This window comes from Lepidochelys kempii, chromosome 8 (genome assembly GCF_965140285.1).
Source record: "Lepidochelys kempii isolate rLepKem1 chromosome 8, rLepKem1.hap1, whole genome shotgun sequence".
Lineage (NCBI taxonomy): Eukaryota > Metazoa > Chordata > Testudines > Cheloniidae > Lepidochelys > Lepidochelys kempii.
In genome coordinates this window covers 38,218,847-38,232,764 of record NC_136387.1, presented here as the reverse complement: position 1 = coordinate 38,232,764, position 13,918 = coordinate 38,218,847, and the positions used below count along the sequence as shown (strand labels likewise).

Genomic DNA, 13,918 nt, shown 5'->3' with positions numbered 1-13,918 from the left:
ATCCACTATATATATAAAGTCAATAGTATGCATCGAGATATTTCCATTACAGAATAAAGCAATATGACAAAGTTAAGGTTGGCTACATGACATAATTCGAGTAACAGCAGAGACTCCTAGGGCCCTAGCTCTTAGAGTCACGTCATTAGATCAGAGTCTCGGCTTTCATTTAAAGATATGTCCAGCTCTCATGTATGCAAGGAAAACTCTAGAAAGATAAAATGAGTGCAACTGACTCCCGAGACAGCAGCTAGCCCGAAAGACAAGCTCATCCCAGCAGAAGGAGGATAGAGCCTTCCCATGTGGGTGGGGTCACAGTGTGGGAGTGGTGTTATGGGGCCCTCATAGAGTATACCTAGGGCCTCCTTTGCCTTAATTCGGTCCTGGGTGACAGTAACAATAACAATGGGAAAATAGCTGGATGTATTAATTTATCATTTACAATTCCCTGTTAAACCGCGCTTCTGACAAAGTCTGTTTCTTTAATGACACCAGGAGTCTTTGATCAAAGACAAAAACCAGTTATCCCTACTAGAATATTCAAGAATATTTCCCCAAACGAGGAGAGGTGGACAACTCAGACAATATTTCCCCAAAGGAGATTAGGAGGTTAATCATTTCCTTATAACGTGCATACTCAATGGACCAATAGTATATTAATACTCTCCGGTACTTGTCTCTGAAGATATCTAATATTCCAAACGTTTCTAAATCAAAACACAGACTACGAAACATTAAATATATACAGATCAACACTAAACTCATTTGCAAGAACCAATAGAACATAAAAGTAGCATTCTGAATAATTGTGAAATATTTATGATGTTTTCTTTAAATATGGTTAAATGTGGGCATATGTTAAATCAATAATAAAAAAATAAGAAAAAATTATAGAGAATGAGAAGTTAATTTTACCTGGTTCGCTGATTTCATATCCATGGTCAGATTAAAGTTAGTAAGAAGATCCTGTTCTTTTCCAGAGTCCGTTCCAGCATTGCCATGCTGAGGTGGAAGAGAGGAGATAATGGGTCTGAGGAATCTGAATTCACTGTTTCCTGATCCAGATGTTAAGCAGACTTCATAACGATAACTGTGAGACAGAGTTCCGTTACCCGTTATATCTACCAAATTATTCTGGAAGTTGCTATCACCACAACAATTGCCAGAAGCAGACATGTATTTTTCTCCATAATTCCTTCTTCTATAAAGCTTGATAATTATAAATATTATCACTGAAATAAAAAAACAAAACGATACTAAGCACAAGGAAATTATTAAGTACACAGTTAATGTGCCATTCTCTTCCTCTTCCACAGCTACATCTGTAAACTGCATGTATGCGTCCGAAAAGCCTTCCACTAGAGCTATGTTCAGAGTTGCAGATGAAGAAAGGGGCAATTCTCCGCTGTCTCTAACAAGCACAATGAGTTTTTGCTTCATCGTATCTCGGTCTGTTATTAGCCTCGTGGTTCTTATTTCACCATTTTGGGAAGCCACAGTGAAGAGACCTGGGTCAGTGGCCTTCAACAAGTGATAGGAAAGCCAAGAATTCTGACCGGAATCCCCATCCACACCCACCACCTTCGTCACCAGGTAACCCGCCTCCGCCGATCTGGGAACTAGGTCATTAGCTGGGGCGCTGCTGTTCTGCAGAGGGTATAAAATGAAGGGGGCGTTGTCATTTTCATCAGTTATCACAACTCGAACAATGACTTCAGAGCTCAGTGGAGGGGACCCGCCATCTGCAGCTCTCACAGTGACCTGGAACTCTTTTATCTGTTCATAATCCATGGATCGCAGAGCGTACACATTCCCATTTTCCGAGTTTATGGAGATATAGGAGAGAAGCGGAAGGCCACCTACCTCGGCAGGCAACAGAGAGTATGTCACTTTGGCATTCTGCTCTGAGTCCGAATCAAAAGCACTGACCTTCCCTATCAAGACGGCTGGGCCGTTGTTTTCTCGGACATACATAGTGTATGATGTTTGACTGAACTCTGGGGAATTGTCATTAATGTCTGATATTTTCACGACGATTCTCTCCTCAGTGGAGAGTCTGGGAGTTCCCAAATCTCTGGCTGTGATGGTGATGTTATACTCCGATACTTTCTCTCGGTCAAGCACATATTCAGTCACTAGAGAGTAGGAATTTTTGAAAGTTGTTTTCAAAGAAAATGGAAGATCATCTTCTATGGAGCAGACTGTTCTCCCGTTGTCCCCAGAGTCCCGGTCTCTGACGCTGAACAGCGCCACCACTGTTACAGGCGAAGAGTCCTCAGGTATGGGGCTGGTGAGGGACATTACTTTAACTTCCGGGGGATTGTCATTCACATCCAGCACCTCCACAAGCACTTTGGAGTGGGAAAACAGCCCCCCGCCATCTGTGGCCTGAATATCTAGCTCATATGTTTCAATCGTTTCAAAATCCAATTGGCCTGTGAGTCGAAGTTCCCCTGTCACTGGGTTTATATGAAAGGTTTTACTGTTTTCTTTGGATTTCTGGCTAAAAAAATAGGATATTTCCCCATAATTTCCCTCATCTAAATCAGTAGCAGAAACAGTGACAACCAGATCATCTTTGGAGCTGTTTTCCAGAACTCGAGCTTTGTAAGTGGTTTGAGAGAACACAGGGGGATTGTCGTTGGCATCGAGGACAATGACACGGATTTGTGCTGTGCCTGACCTCGGGGGGGAGCCGCCATCCACGGCCGTGAGCACTAGACTCACCTCCTGCTGCTCCTCGCGGTCCAGTGGTTTATCCAGCACCAGCTCTGCGAATTTCCTGCCGTCACTCCGAACCCGCGTATAAATATGGAAGTAGTCATTATTATCGCTAATGCTGTAGTTCCGGAGGCTGTTGTTTCCCACATCTAAATCCTGGGCATTTTCCAAGGGAAATCGAGACCCAGGGTCAGACGTTTCCAGGATTTTTAAAATAAATTCCTTGTCTGAGAATACTGGAGAATGATCGTTTATATCATAAACTCTTATCTCAGCAGGATAGGCTTGTAAGGGATTTTGCAGGATTATTTCAAATTGCACCATGCAGGGCTCCGCTTCCCCGCATAATTCCTCTCTGTCCACTTTCTCTTTAATAAACAAGTCCCCGGTGTTGCTGTTTAGCTGGAAATGCTGGCGGCTGCCTTCGGAAACCACACGGGCCCTGCGAGCAGACAGTCTCTTCGGGTCTAGCCCTAGATCCTTTGCTACATTAGCCACAAAGGACCCGCTTTCCATTTCCTCAGGCACAGAATAGCGAACCGTCTCGCATTCGAGGGCCCACACGCAAAGAAATAGAATGAGAGAAGCGACTTGCCTTTTGATTGTTGTTCTCCTCTTCTTATCCGCCATTCTTAATAGGAAAGAACACACAGACATCGATCGGGAAATAACGACACTAGTGGAAATTCATTGCAGAATTCTGATTTCCGAAATATTTACTTTAGCTTGTATATTTCCTTTCTACGGATTCAGTTAATTCAACGCCTTTATAATTTTGTTTTTCTCAGCGATACCAGGCGAAGCACCCGTATCTCTGCTCCTGCATTCTGGTCTTGTTACGTTCTAGCCTTATGACTCCAGGATCGCCTGTTGTAATCTTTCCCCTTCTTAGTCAACAGCGCCACCATGCGCCTGAATGAGGTCTTCCTGGCCATAAAGCCGGTTGGAAAATTTGTTCTATGGTGGTTCTATCTCCTTTACAGAATGGCTATTGTATTGCTTTCTTTTTAGATATCCTGAATTAATAAACTTTTTTTATAAAACGTAAATCTATTTAGAAAACATACTAATACGGAAAGCAAGAATAGACATACTGAATATTTAATATGCATTTTAGTCTATTTTTTTCAAATAGTGCCTAATCCGAAAACTCAGAGGTGCAAAGCAGCCAAAATTCTCCTCGATATTAATGTGACTTGAGGCTTCCCAGAATATCTAAAGGTCTGGTCACTGTTTCTTCGACTGTAAAATCTGTGGGGGAGGTTATCTTGTACTCCATATGGCTCAGTTGCCCGCATTAAACAAACAGTAAAATAAAATAGCCTTATAGTATGTCTGGAAAATTGCTTTTGGAGCCAGTTTGTCCTTCCCAGTGTTGTTAGTGCTGTGAAGTATTGTTACTGCTGTCAGTGTTGCTGTTTTTGGAGCTCTGATGTCAGCTAAAATGTAACTTCCTTAAAAATACACTTAACTTCCTTAAAAATATGGATGACACCAAGATGGGAAGGATTGCAAGCACTTTGAAGGACAGGATTAGAATTCTAAAGGACAGTGAAAAAATGGAGAATTGTTCTGAAATCAACAAAATCAAATTCAATAAAGACAAATGCAAAGTACCTCCTTTAGGAAGGAAAAATCAAATGCGCCACTCGAGGACAATGGCACAGATTTGTGCTGTGTCACTCAGGGTGACTTTTTGGACAGGTGAGGAACAAATCACAAAGTAGTCATTTCCATTCCTGCACAATGTATAATTTAATAGCTGTTAAAAACTTACCTTATTTTTAGTAAAGAAGAAGCAGCAGTGGGACCCTGGAGCTGGAGCCACCACCACTGCCACTGCTACCTGGGTCCGCGCTGAGGGCATAGCATCAGGCAGGCTTGGGCCTGGGCAGCCGTTCATGAACCAGCATAGGGCCTGCCTCAAGGAGGAGAAGGCTGGGGAGGCACAGGCTGCATGCCCCATTCCCAGCCCCTGCATCCTCCATGTAGCTTGGGCTTAATTGCTACAATCCTGACACTGCCTCACCAAGCAGTGGTTACCACATCAAGGCCCTTACAGAAGTAGGGATGTAAAATGCCATGTTAACAAGGCAACTTCTTGAGGCACTATTAGCTATACCAAGAGACTCATTCTGCATTACATTCTTCAAACTTGCTGGCATTGCACTTTTCTTTTGGAGAGAGTGAATTGTTACATTTAAATAAAATCACAAATTGTCCTTAAATCTGTGTGTATATATATATATATATATATATATAAAAATTATTCAAAATGTATTTTGAAGCTTTTGTTAATTCTTGGTTAGGCTGCAGCTCACTTCCCTGGACGGGGGCGCTATACCTGGCCCAACTGCAAAATGGGAATAACTGGTTAGATGGTAAAACTGCTGAAAAGGATTTGGAGGTTTTCGTGGATCACAAATTGCATATGAGTCAACACTGTGATGCCTTTCTGGGGAAAAAAAACTAATATCATTATGGTGTGTAATAGCAGGTGTGTTGTATCTAAGACATGGGAGGTAACTGTCCTGCTCTGCTTGGTACTGGTGAGATCTCAGCTGGAGTATTACATCCAGTTCTGGGCCTCACACTTTATGAGCGATGTGGACAAGTTGGAGAGAGTCCAGTGGAAAGAAACAAATATGACAAAAGGTTTAGAAAACCTGACCTATGAGGAAAGGTTAAAGAAGCTGGGCAGGTTGAGAAAAGAAGACTGAGGTGGGTCCTGATAACAGTCTTCAAATATGTTATTGGCTCTTATAAAGAGGACTGTGATCGATTGTTCTCCATATCCACTGAAGATAGGACAAGAGGTAATGGACTTAATTTGTAGTAAGACAGATTAAGTTTAGATATTAGGAAAACTACAAGGGTAGTTATGCTCCTGGACAGACTTCCAAGGGAGGTTGTAGAATACTGTCACTGGAGGTTTTTAAGAAGAGGATGGAAAAACACTCATCAGGAATGGTCTAGGTCAGAGATGGGCAAACTATGGCCCATGGGCTGGATCCGGCCTGCAATCCCTTTTAAGCTGGCCCAAGCCACACCAAAAGTGGCTCATCCCCACTCTGACCGGGGTGCTGGGTCGGGGCCACACTACGCAGCTCGGCCCCACTCCGGCATTCCATCCGTGAAGCTGGGTCCGGGGCCGAGCTGCCTGGTGCGACACCGCTCTGTCCGGGGCACAGGGTCGGGTTAGAGCTGCACCATACAGCTTGGCCCTACTCCGGTGCTCTGGCTGGGAAGCTGGGTTGGGGGCCGCACCAGCCAGCTCGGTCCCACTCAGGTGCTCCAGCTGGGTCAGGGGCCGAGCTGTGTGGTGTGGCCTGCTCCGCCATGGCGCTGGATCCATGGCTCAGCCCCACTCCAGGGGGCACTGGATTGGAGGCCACACCCCTGAGCCTCTCCTCATGCCCCAACCCCCTGCCCCAGCCCTGATCCCCCTCCCGCTCTCCAAACCCCTGGATCCCAGGCCAGAGCACCCTCCTGCACCCCAAACACCTCATCCACAGCCCCATCCCAGAGCTCCTACCCCCAGCCAGAAGCTGAACCTCTTCCCGCACCCTTGCCTCACCCCGATCCCCCTCCCACGCTCTGAACCCCTGGGTCCCAGCCCAGAGCACTCTTCTACACCCCAAACTCCTAAACCGCAGCCCCACCCCAGATCCCACACACCCCCCCCCGCACCCCAACCCCAATTTTGTGAGCATTCATGGCCCTCCATACAATTGCTATTCCCCCGATGTGGCAAAAGTTTGCCCACCCCTGGTCTAGATCTAGGTTTACTTGGTCCTGCCACAGTGCAGGGGGTTGGCCTTCATGATTTTTCAAGGTCACTTCTAGTCCTATATGTCTACGATTCTAGTATTCCAACTGATTTCAAATGAAATTCCAAGAAGGGAGATACAATTATTATTATTTGAACCTTTCTGAGTGGCATCACTTGACATGATTTTAATAAATGAGTTTCTGAAGTTATAGTAATCATTTTACTGTCCCCCATTTCCTACATGTGTCACCATTTGGTACGATAAAGACCAGAACAAATGCTTTAATTAAAATGACTTTGTTTTTGTTGCCTAAATTCCCCCCCCCCCGTCATACATTTATCGGATTACAGCATTATTATTAGAACGTCTAATACACTCAGTGAAAACAATGTGATACTCTGCCACCACTGAAGAAGCATTTATCTCATTGTGCACTTTCTTGTGTGAATGACGCAGTGCTGCTGAGCAATGACATCCACATGTGCTCTGGGTCCTCAACACTGCCTCCACCAGGCCCTTTAAAGTCCATAGAAGGAATGGTCGTGTGAAGTCAGGGTAGCAGGATCAGGTTAATGCACTATGGTCAGTCTATTGAATCTGGTGCCTAATAGAGTTCCACTCCATATTCCTATAGATAAACTACGGGTATGTGGCCCATCGGGAGTCACGACTCGCTTTAAATAATCGAATACACAAGAGAATTATTTATAGCTCACTATCAGGCTAGGAGTACTCCTTGAGTGAGCTACACATAGTGCATTCTGGTTCTGATAGTATTCAAGAAAGAAGTGGAGGAAAAAGTGAAGAGTAAATAAAAATTTTTTAAAATGTGTGAATAATATACAACTAAGCATAATCCTATCTACTTTGGAGTACATAGTACAACTTCATAAACTGGAGAAAAATCAATAATTGGGTATTAAGCAAAAATAAATATAACGTGGTTATGGTAAGAAGAACAATCTAATTAGAGTATTAAATGGGATGATCTTAGCCATCGTAGCGAAAACTATCTGGTTAGAGTAGGAATTAACTTTAGTCTCAGTCCACATCTTTATAATGTGAACTCACATAGAGCAAGTGCCATACTGTTAGTATTCACGGGATTTTCATCCGTAAGGGTTTTCAGCCCTGCTTAGACTTCAGATATCCATTTTTGGTCATTGTGGGGGTTTTTGTTTTTTGTTTTGTTTTTATTAAACATCAATTGGAGCGTTCAAAGGAAAGCACAAAATGAACACAGGTTGGAAAGTCAGCCCCAACAAGAAAGGTCCAGAGCAAAGAGAAAATAAAAAACAGGGAAGTAGTGGTAACTATGTATAATTCCCTAAAAATATCGAGTAGAAGCATCCGCATAATTAAGCAACAAACAGCGAGCGAGAAGTAGTGGTCTTATTAACTTGAAGCAGGGCAAATATAGATTTTATTGAGTTTAGGGAACAGAACATGCAGTCACAATACACTCCAGCTATTTCACTTCAAATCGCTTAATCTTATTCCTGATATGTGCTAATTTAACACAGAGACGGTTAATTTGAGTGAATAATGATGTAACCAACTACAAAGTTTAACCAAGAGATGAACACACACACAAGATATGACTGTTGGGATGATATGCCACCATTTCAGTGCTAAAAATGCCGGTGGACAGTGACCATGATATTAGCCAGAAACATCTGGAGGATAAGTCTCCCACAGGGTTTGGTGAACCATGTAAAAAGTGAATAATTGTGAAGACCACAGCTAAGCCTGGAAAGGGTCATACCTCTGGTGTGACTATAGACATGTTAGGGGTATGACCCATATCGAAGAACATATGTTAAAGGTCAGATTTGTTTTTAACCGAAATAATATGAGGAAATTTGTAAGGGTTTCCAAATGTGGTTGTGAGCTCAACCGTCAATGGAGAAATTAAAGGCGAGGGTAACGGTCTGCAAAATCAGTGTTTAAACCTTAGAGGTGTGGTCTAACTTTCCAAGTTATAGGTTCCTACAACTCCCATTGAAGAAAATGGAAGCCCAGAAGAAAAAGGCTACTTTTACTCGGGTGCCTAAATATACGTTTGCTTGCCTGTGTTTAGGCCCCATCTGGAAAATTTTGCTCCAGATATATACGATACATTCTATATCTGAGGTACTCTATGAACAGTTTTCAGAGTAACAGCCGTGTTAGTCTGTATTCGCAAAAAGAAAAGGAGTACTTGTGGCACCTTAGAGACTAATCAATTTATTTGAGCATAAGCTTTCGTGAGCTACAGCACCCGATGAAGTGAGCTGTAGCTCAGGAAAGCTTATGCTCAAATAAATTGGTTAGTCTCTAAGGTGCCACTCCTTTTCTATGAACAGTGTTGTTCCATGACTTCCACAATGCCGGCGGATAAGCTAAGCAATGGCACTTCAAGTCTTTCCAGCTAATAGCGATCCCTACATTCCAGTCCTAAAAGAAATCAGTCGGGATTTTGCCTCAACTTTTTCTACGTGACAAAATTTTACACGTATGTTGCATTACATGTTAATGCATGGAACTAAGTGACCTCCTAACTATATTTCATGAACCTGATCAAGCAGAGTTCAAAGTAGGATAATTTTATTGAGATTTCAGTGGAGCTGAGAGAGTTACATGTTCTTCATCCCACACAATACTACAGTTTCGCAACAAAGGGTAAAATTTTCAAAAGTGACTAAGTGATTTAGGACGAAGTTCCATTTTCAAAAGTGATTTAGGCATTTCTGGCAAAGAGTCTTGTGGCACCTTGTAGACTAACAGACGTATTGGAGCATAAGCTTTCCTGGGTGAATCCCACTTCGTGCATCCGACGAAGTGGGTATTCACCCAGGAAAGCTTATGCTCCAATATGTCTGTTAGTCTATAAGGTGCCACAGGACTCTTTGCAGCTTTTACAGATCCAGACTAACACGGCTACCCCTTTGATACTTAGGCATTTCTGTCGCTCTCGAAAATTTAACCAAAAATCAATAATCTAAAACAATATCTGTACACACAAGGACATCGCTATCCATCATTATCATCAATGGATTTCTATGAGAAGAGGAATATTCATAATTAAAGCACAAGGCAAGGGCCTGAAGATTGAATAGTAGGGATACATATGGCTACATTATTACTATGTACACTCAAATTGTTTAAAATTCTGTTAAACTCTTACTAACAAGCATCAAAGCAAGTCTGGAAAATTAAATATTAATCAACACAAGCAGATATGCTGTCCTGACTCATTGATTCTATCTGACTACCCACATGGGAACTATTAAGAAAATCATTGTCTCTGACCTTGTCTATTTCAGAATTCTGAGAAAGAAAACTAGGGTTTATTGGTCTGAGAAACTTAAACTCGCTGTTACTCGATCCGTTGGTCAAACAGACTTCATAATGACAAGGCTGGGATAGGATTCCGGTTTCACTGGCATCTACTAAATTACTGGGGGAGCCGTTAGCGCCATAAAAATTGTCACAAGCCGAGTTATATTTTTCACTAAAATTTCGCCTTTTACATCCCTTAATAATTACAAATATTTTCGAAAATAAAAAAAATGAATGAAAGCATAGCCAACGCTATCACTAAATACGTAGTCATTGTGCTGTCCTTCTCTTCTTCGTTGGGTATCTCAAAAATCTGCATATATGTGTCTGAAAATCCATCCACCACAAGAAAATTTAGCGTCGCTGTGGTTGATAGGGATGGTTCTCCGTTATCTTTAGTCAGGATAAGAAGTTTCTGCTTGAAGCTGTCTCGTTCATTTAATGGCCTAGTGGTCCTTATTTCACCATTTTGGGAACCACAGTGAAGAGACTTGGGTCTGTGGCCTTGAGCAGCTGGTAGGAAAGCCAAGAATTCTGACCGAAATCCCCATCCACAGCCACCACCTTCGTCACCAGGTAACCCGCCTCCGCCGATCTGGGAACCAGGTCATTAGCGGGGGAGCTGCTGTTCTGCAGATGGTATAAAATGAAGGGGGCGTTGTCATTTTCATCAATTATCACAACTCAAATAATGACTTCAGAACTCAGTGGAGGGGACCCGCCATCTGCAGCTCTCACTGTGACCTGGAACTCTCTTATCTGTTCATAATCCATGGATCTCAGAGCGTACACATTCCCATTTTCCGAGTTTATGGAGATATAGGAGAGAAGCGGAAGGCCACCTACCTCAGCAGGCAATAGAGAATATGTCACTTTGGCATTCTGCTCTGAGTCAGAATCGATAGCACTGACTTTACCAATCTTTATCCCTGGCCCGTTGTTTTCTCTTGTATACATAGTATATGACGCTTCATTAAACATGGGAGAATTGTCATTAATATCTGATATTTCCACTGTGATTGTCACAGCAGTAGCGAGACTGGGAGATCCCAAATCCTGAGCAGTGATTGTTATGTTGTACTCCGACAGTCTCTCACGATCCAGTGAGCTTTCAGGCACCAGAGAGAAGGAAGTTTTTTATACTTTTCTGACAGTAAAAGGGAGCTAGTCTTCTATGGAGCAGACCGTTTTCCCATTATCGCCGGAGTCCCGGTCCCTGACACTGAACAGAGCCATCACTCTCGCCGGCTGGGAGTTCTCGGGGATAGGGCTGGTGAGGGATGTTATGGTCACCTCCGGAGCATTGTCATTCATATCCAGCAATTCCACCAGGACTTTGCAGTGTGCAGACAGACCCCTGCCATCTATGCCCTGTATGTCTATCTCATAGTTTTCTCTGTCTTCAAAATCTAGTGGCTGCTTGAGTCGAATTTGCCCGGTGAGGGGATTTATTTTAAAAGTTTGGCGATTTTCCTCTGAATTTTGAATAATAGAATAGGATATTTCCCCATTAATTCCTTCGTCTAAATCGGTAGCAGAGACTGTAGCTAACAAATAATCTTCAGGTCTATTTTCCAAAATCTGGACTTTATAAAGAAGCCGAGAAAATACCGGATTATTGTCGTTTATATCCAGAACCATAACTCCAATTCGGGCTGTACCCGACCGCGGTTTGGAACCACCATCGATAGCTGTGAGTGTGAAACTAATCTCCGACTTCTCCTGGTCCAGGGGTTTATCCAGCACCAGCTCTGCGTACTTTCTGCCGTCACTACGATCCCGAGTATAAATCTGAATATAGTCATTAGAGCTTATGCTGTAATGCTGGAGACTGTTGTTGCTCACATCTAAATCCTGGGCACTCTCCAGTAAAAAAACGATTTCCAGGCATAGTACTTTCCGAGATCTTTAGAATAAATCCATTATTTAAGAACACTGGGGAATGATCATTGATATCATAAACGCTTACCTCAGCTCCGTAGGACTGTAGCGGACTCTGCAGCGATATCTCAAAATGCACCAGGCAGGGGTAGATCTGCCCGCAGAGCTCCTCTCGATCTATTTTTTCTTGTATAAACAAATCCCCGGTGCTGCGGTCTAGCTGGAAATACTGTTTTTCCCCTTCAAAAATAATCCGGGCCTGCCGAGCGGACAGTTTTTCGGCTTCCAGCCCCAAATCCTTTGCAATATTCGCCACGAACGACCCGCTTCCGGTTTCTTCAGTCACAGCATAGCGAAGCGTTTCAGTTCTCACCTCCGGCACACAGAGAAAAAGGATCAGAGACAGAACCTGCCTTGTCAGGCCTTCCTCACTATTTCTCATCCTCACGTTTCCTAGTATCCGAATCTCTTCTACAGATACCTGTTCTCTCTTTAAATATATGTCAGCGTCCCCTAGTCGCGCTTACGGGCAAGAATCTTTGCCAAAACCCGGCTCCACCTGAAGATCTTTCAGAACAGTGCAGTTCACATTCCGGGCTACGCATTATTGTGGTCTGCTTCCCTGCTTGGCAGAGGGACGCTTGCTCGGCGAGTAATGGAGTCGTCTGGAGCCTCAGTTTTTTCTTCGCCTTTGTGGTGAGCAGCGACACCAAGCGTCTGCATTAAAAATTACTAAGATATTTTTCAATGTAAAACGGTTTATACATTTCATATCGTCAAAACCTTTTGCAAACATAACCGCAATAAAATATTTAATGAAAACTGAAATAGAATAATGAATTCTATTCGAAACAAGTAAATTCGAAACAAGTAAATATGAGTAGCCTTATGATATTAAAAAGATTAACCAGAGGCTCGATTTCTGCATGATTTATTGTAAAAAGCGATTAATTTGAACGTTTCTCTTTGAGGTACTTTCTCCGCCATATTGATTTCAAGTGGGAGGGGTAAATGAAGCAAATAAAATATACATTTTTTGTTTTCGTTATAGATTTATCCCTTGTATAACTCCATTGACCTCAATGAGGTTACAGCCGGAATAAATTTGGTCCAATACGCCTAAGAAACTTCCCTTAGCCATTCCCAGATATTGACCTGTACGATGCCAAATGCGTTCCATTATGTATTTGAACGACTCATTTTTTTAAAAATTACATGCTTAGATCTAAACTCTTAATATTAGTTAGGGATTTTATCTGAAATCACTACTTTATCCTGTGGACAGTTTTCCTTTATCTAAATATTTTCTATATTTTCCTAGAATCTAAATTCAATTCGGGGTAGATAGTTATACACTTCTTAAGCCAGGCCCACGGCTCTGCATTTGCGGGGGTTAGTATTTGTGTCTGCTTTGCAATATCTCGACTGATACGGCAGAAGCAGCCTATCCATCAGGGAGATCCCTTGAAATGGCTCTAGAACAAATAATCACTTCCCCATTCATTACAAAGTTGGGACGGGACCCATACGTAGCATCAAGGCATAGCGGTATCTTTCTCAGGCTGCTATCTTGTTCTTCAGAATCTCAGATTTCCTTTAAGAATCAGCAAATCTCTAGCAGTTATAGTTTCAAAGAAAACCTAAAATGTATGAACTCAGTGTACCAGATACAGAGATGTCTATGCAAGTCTGAAGAGAAGCTGAAATAATAGATGTGAGAGTGTTGTGAACTGCCCCATTCATCTCAGTGAAGAGTTAGCGCACAGATACCCGATGACAACTCAAATGTTGGCCTTTTAAAATATTTCCTTCTTCGGAGAATAAAGGAGAAGATCATACAAAGATCGTACTTTGTACAGGAACTGACTAAAGCCAGGGGTGTTATCACTGATACCCAGAACAATAACTCGTATGTGAGCTGTGCCAGTCCTCTGGTGAACGCCCCTCCTCCCCGCAGTCAGAAGCTATGAGAAGCAAATTAAATTCTGGCTGCTCCTCCCGATCTAATGTTTTTTCTAATACCAGTTCAGCATATTTACTACTGTCTCCCCTAGCTTGCACATCCAGCCGGAAATGTTCATTGGGGCTGATCGCGTAGTTCTGGATGGCATTTGTTTTCCAGGGGAAAGCGGGTGTTTTTCTGGGTCAGTTCTGGAATTTCAAACATAAATTCTTTCTTTCATATCCTCTACCTGCACCTCAAAGCGATGCAACTGCACTGG

The 13,918-nt window shown here is 42.7% G+C and overlaps 2 protein-coding genes and 1 pseudogene across 2 annotated transcripts in view; all 3 read right to left on the bottom strand.

The window, feature by feature from the left end:
* LOC144929056 (protocadherin gamma-C5-like) overlaps nt 1-988 on the bottom strand; it is a 373,601-nt gene extending 372,613 nt beyond the window's left edge. Inside the window, exon 1 of the mRNA XM_073356114.2 lies at nt 916-988. Coding sequence (XP_073212215.2) covers nt 916-939 — 24 coding nt within the window. The 5' untranslated portion in view covers nt 940-988. The remainder of the gene's footprint in view (nt 1-915) is intronic.
* LOC144929100 (protocadherin beta-1-like) lies at nt 955-3,548 on the bottom strand (the record flags this gene model as incomplete). Its single annotated transcript, XM_078854162.1, has 1 exon — nt 955-3,548. A coding segment is annotated over exon 1 (2,424 nt), but the record flags the coding sequence as incomplete, so codon positions are not given.
* A 5,828-nt stretch (nt 3,549-9,376) lies between these two features.
* Nucleotides 9,377-12,285, bottom strand: LOC144930818 (protocadherin beta-1-like; annotated as a pseudogene).
* Nucleotides 12,286-13,918: the final 1,633 nt, after the last annotated feature.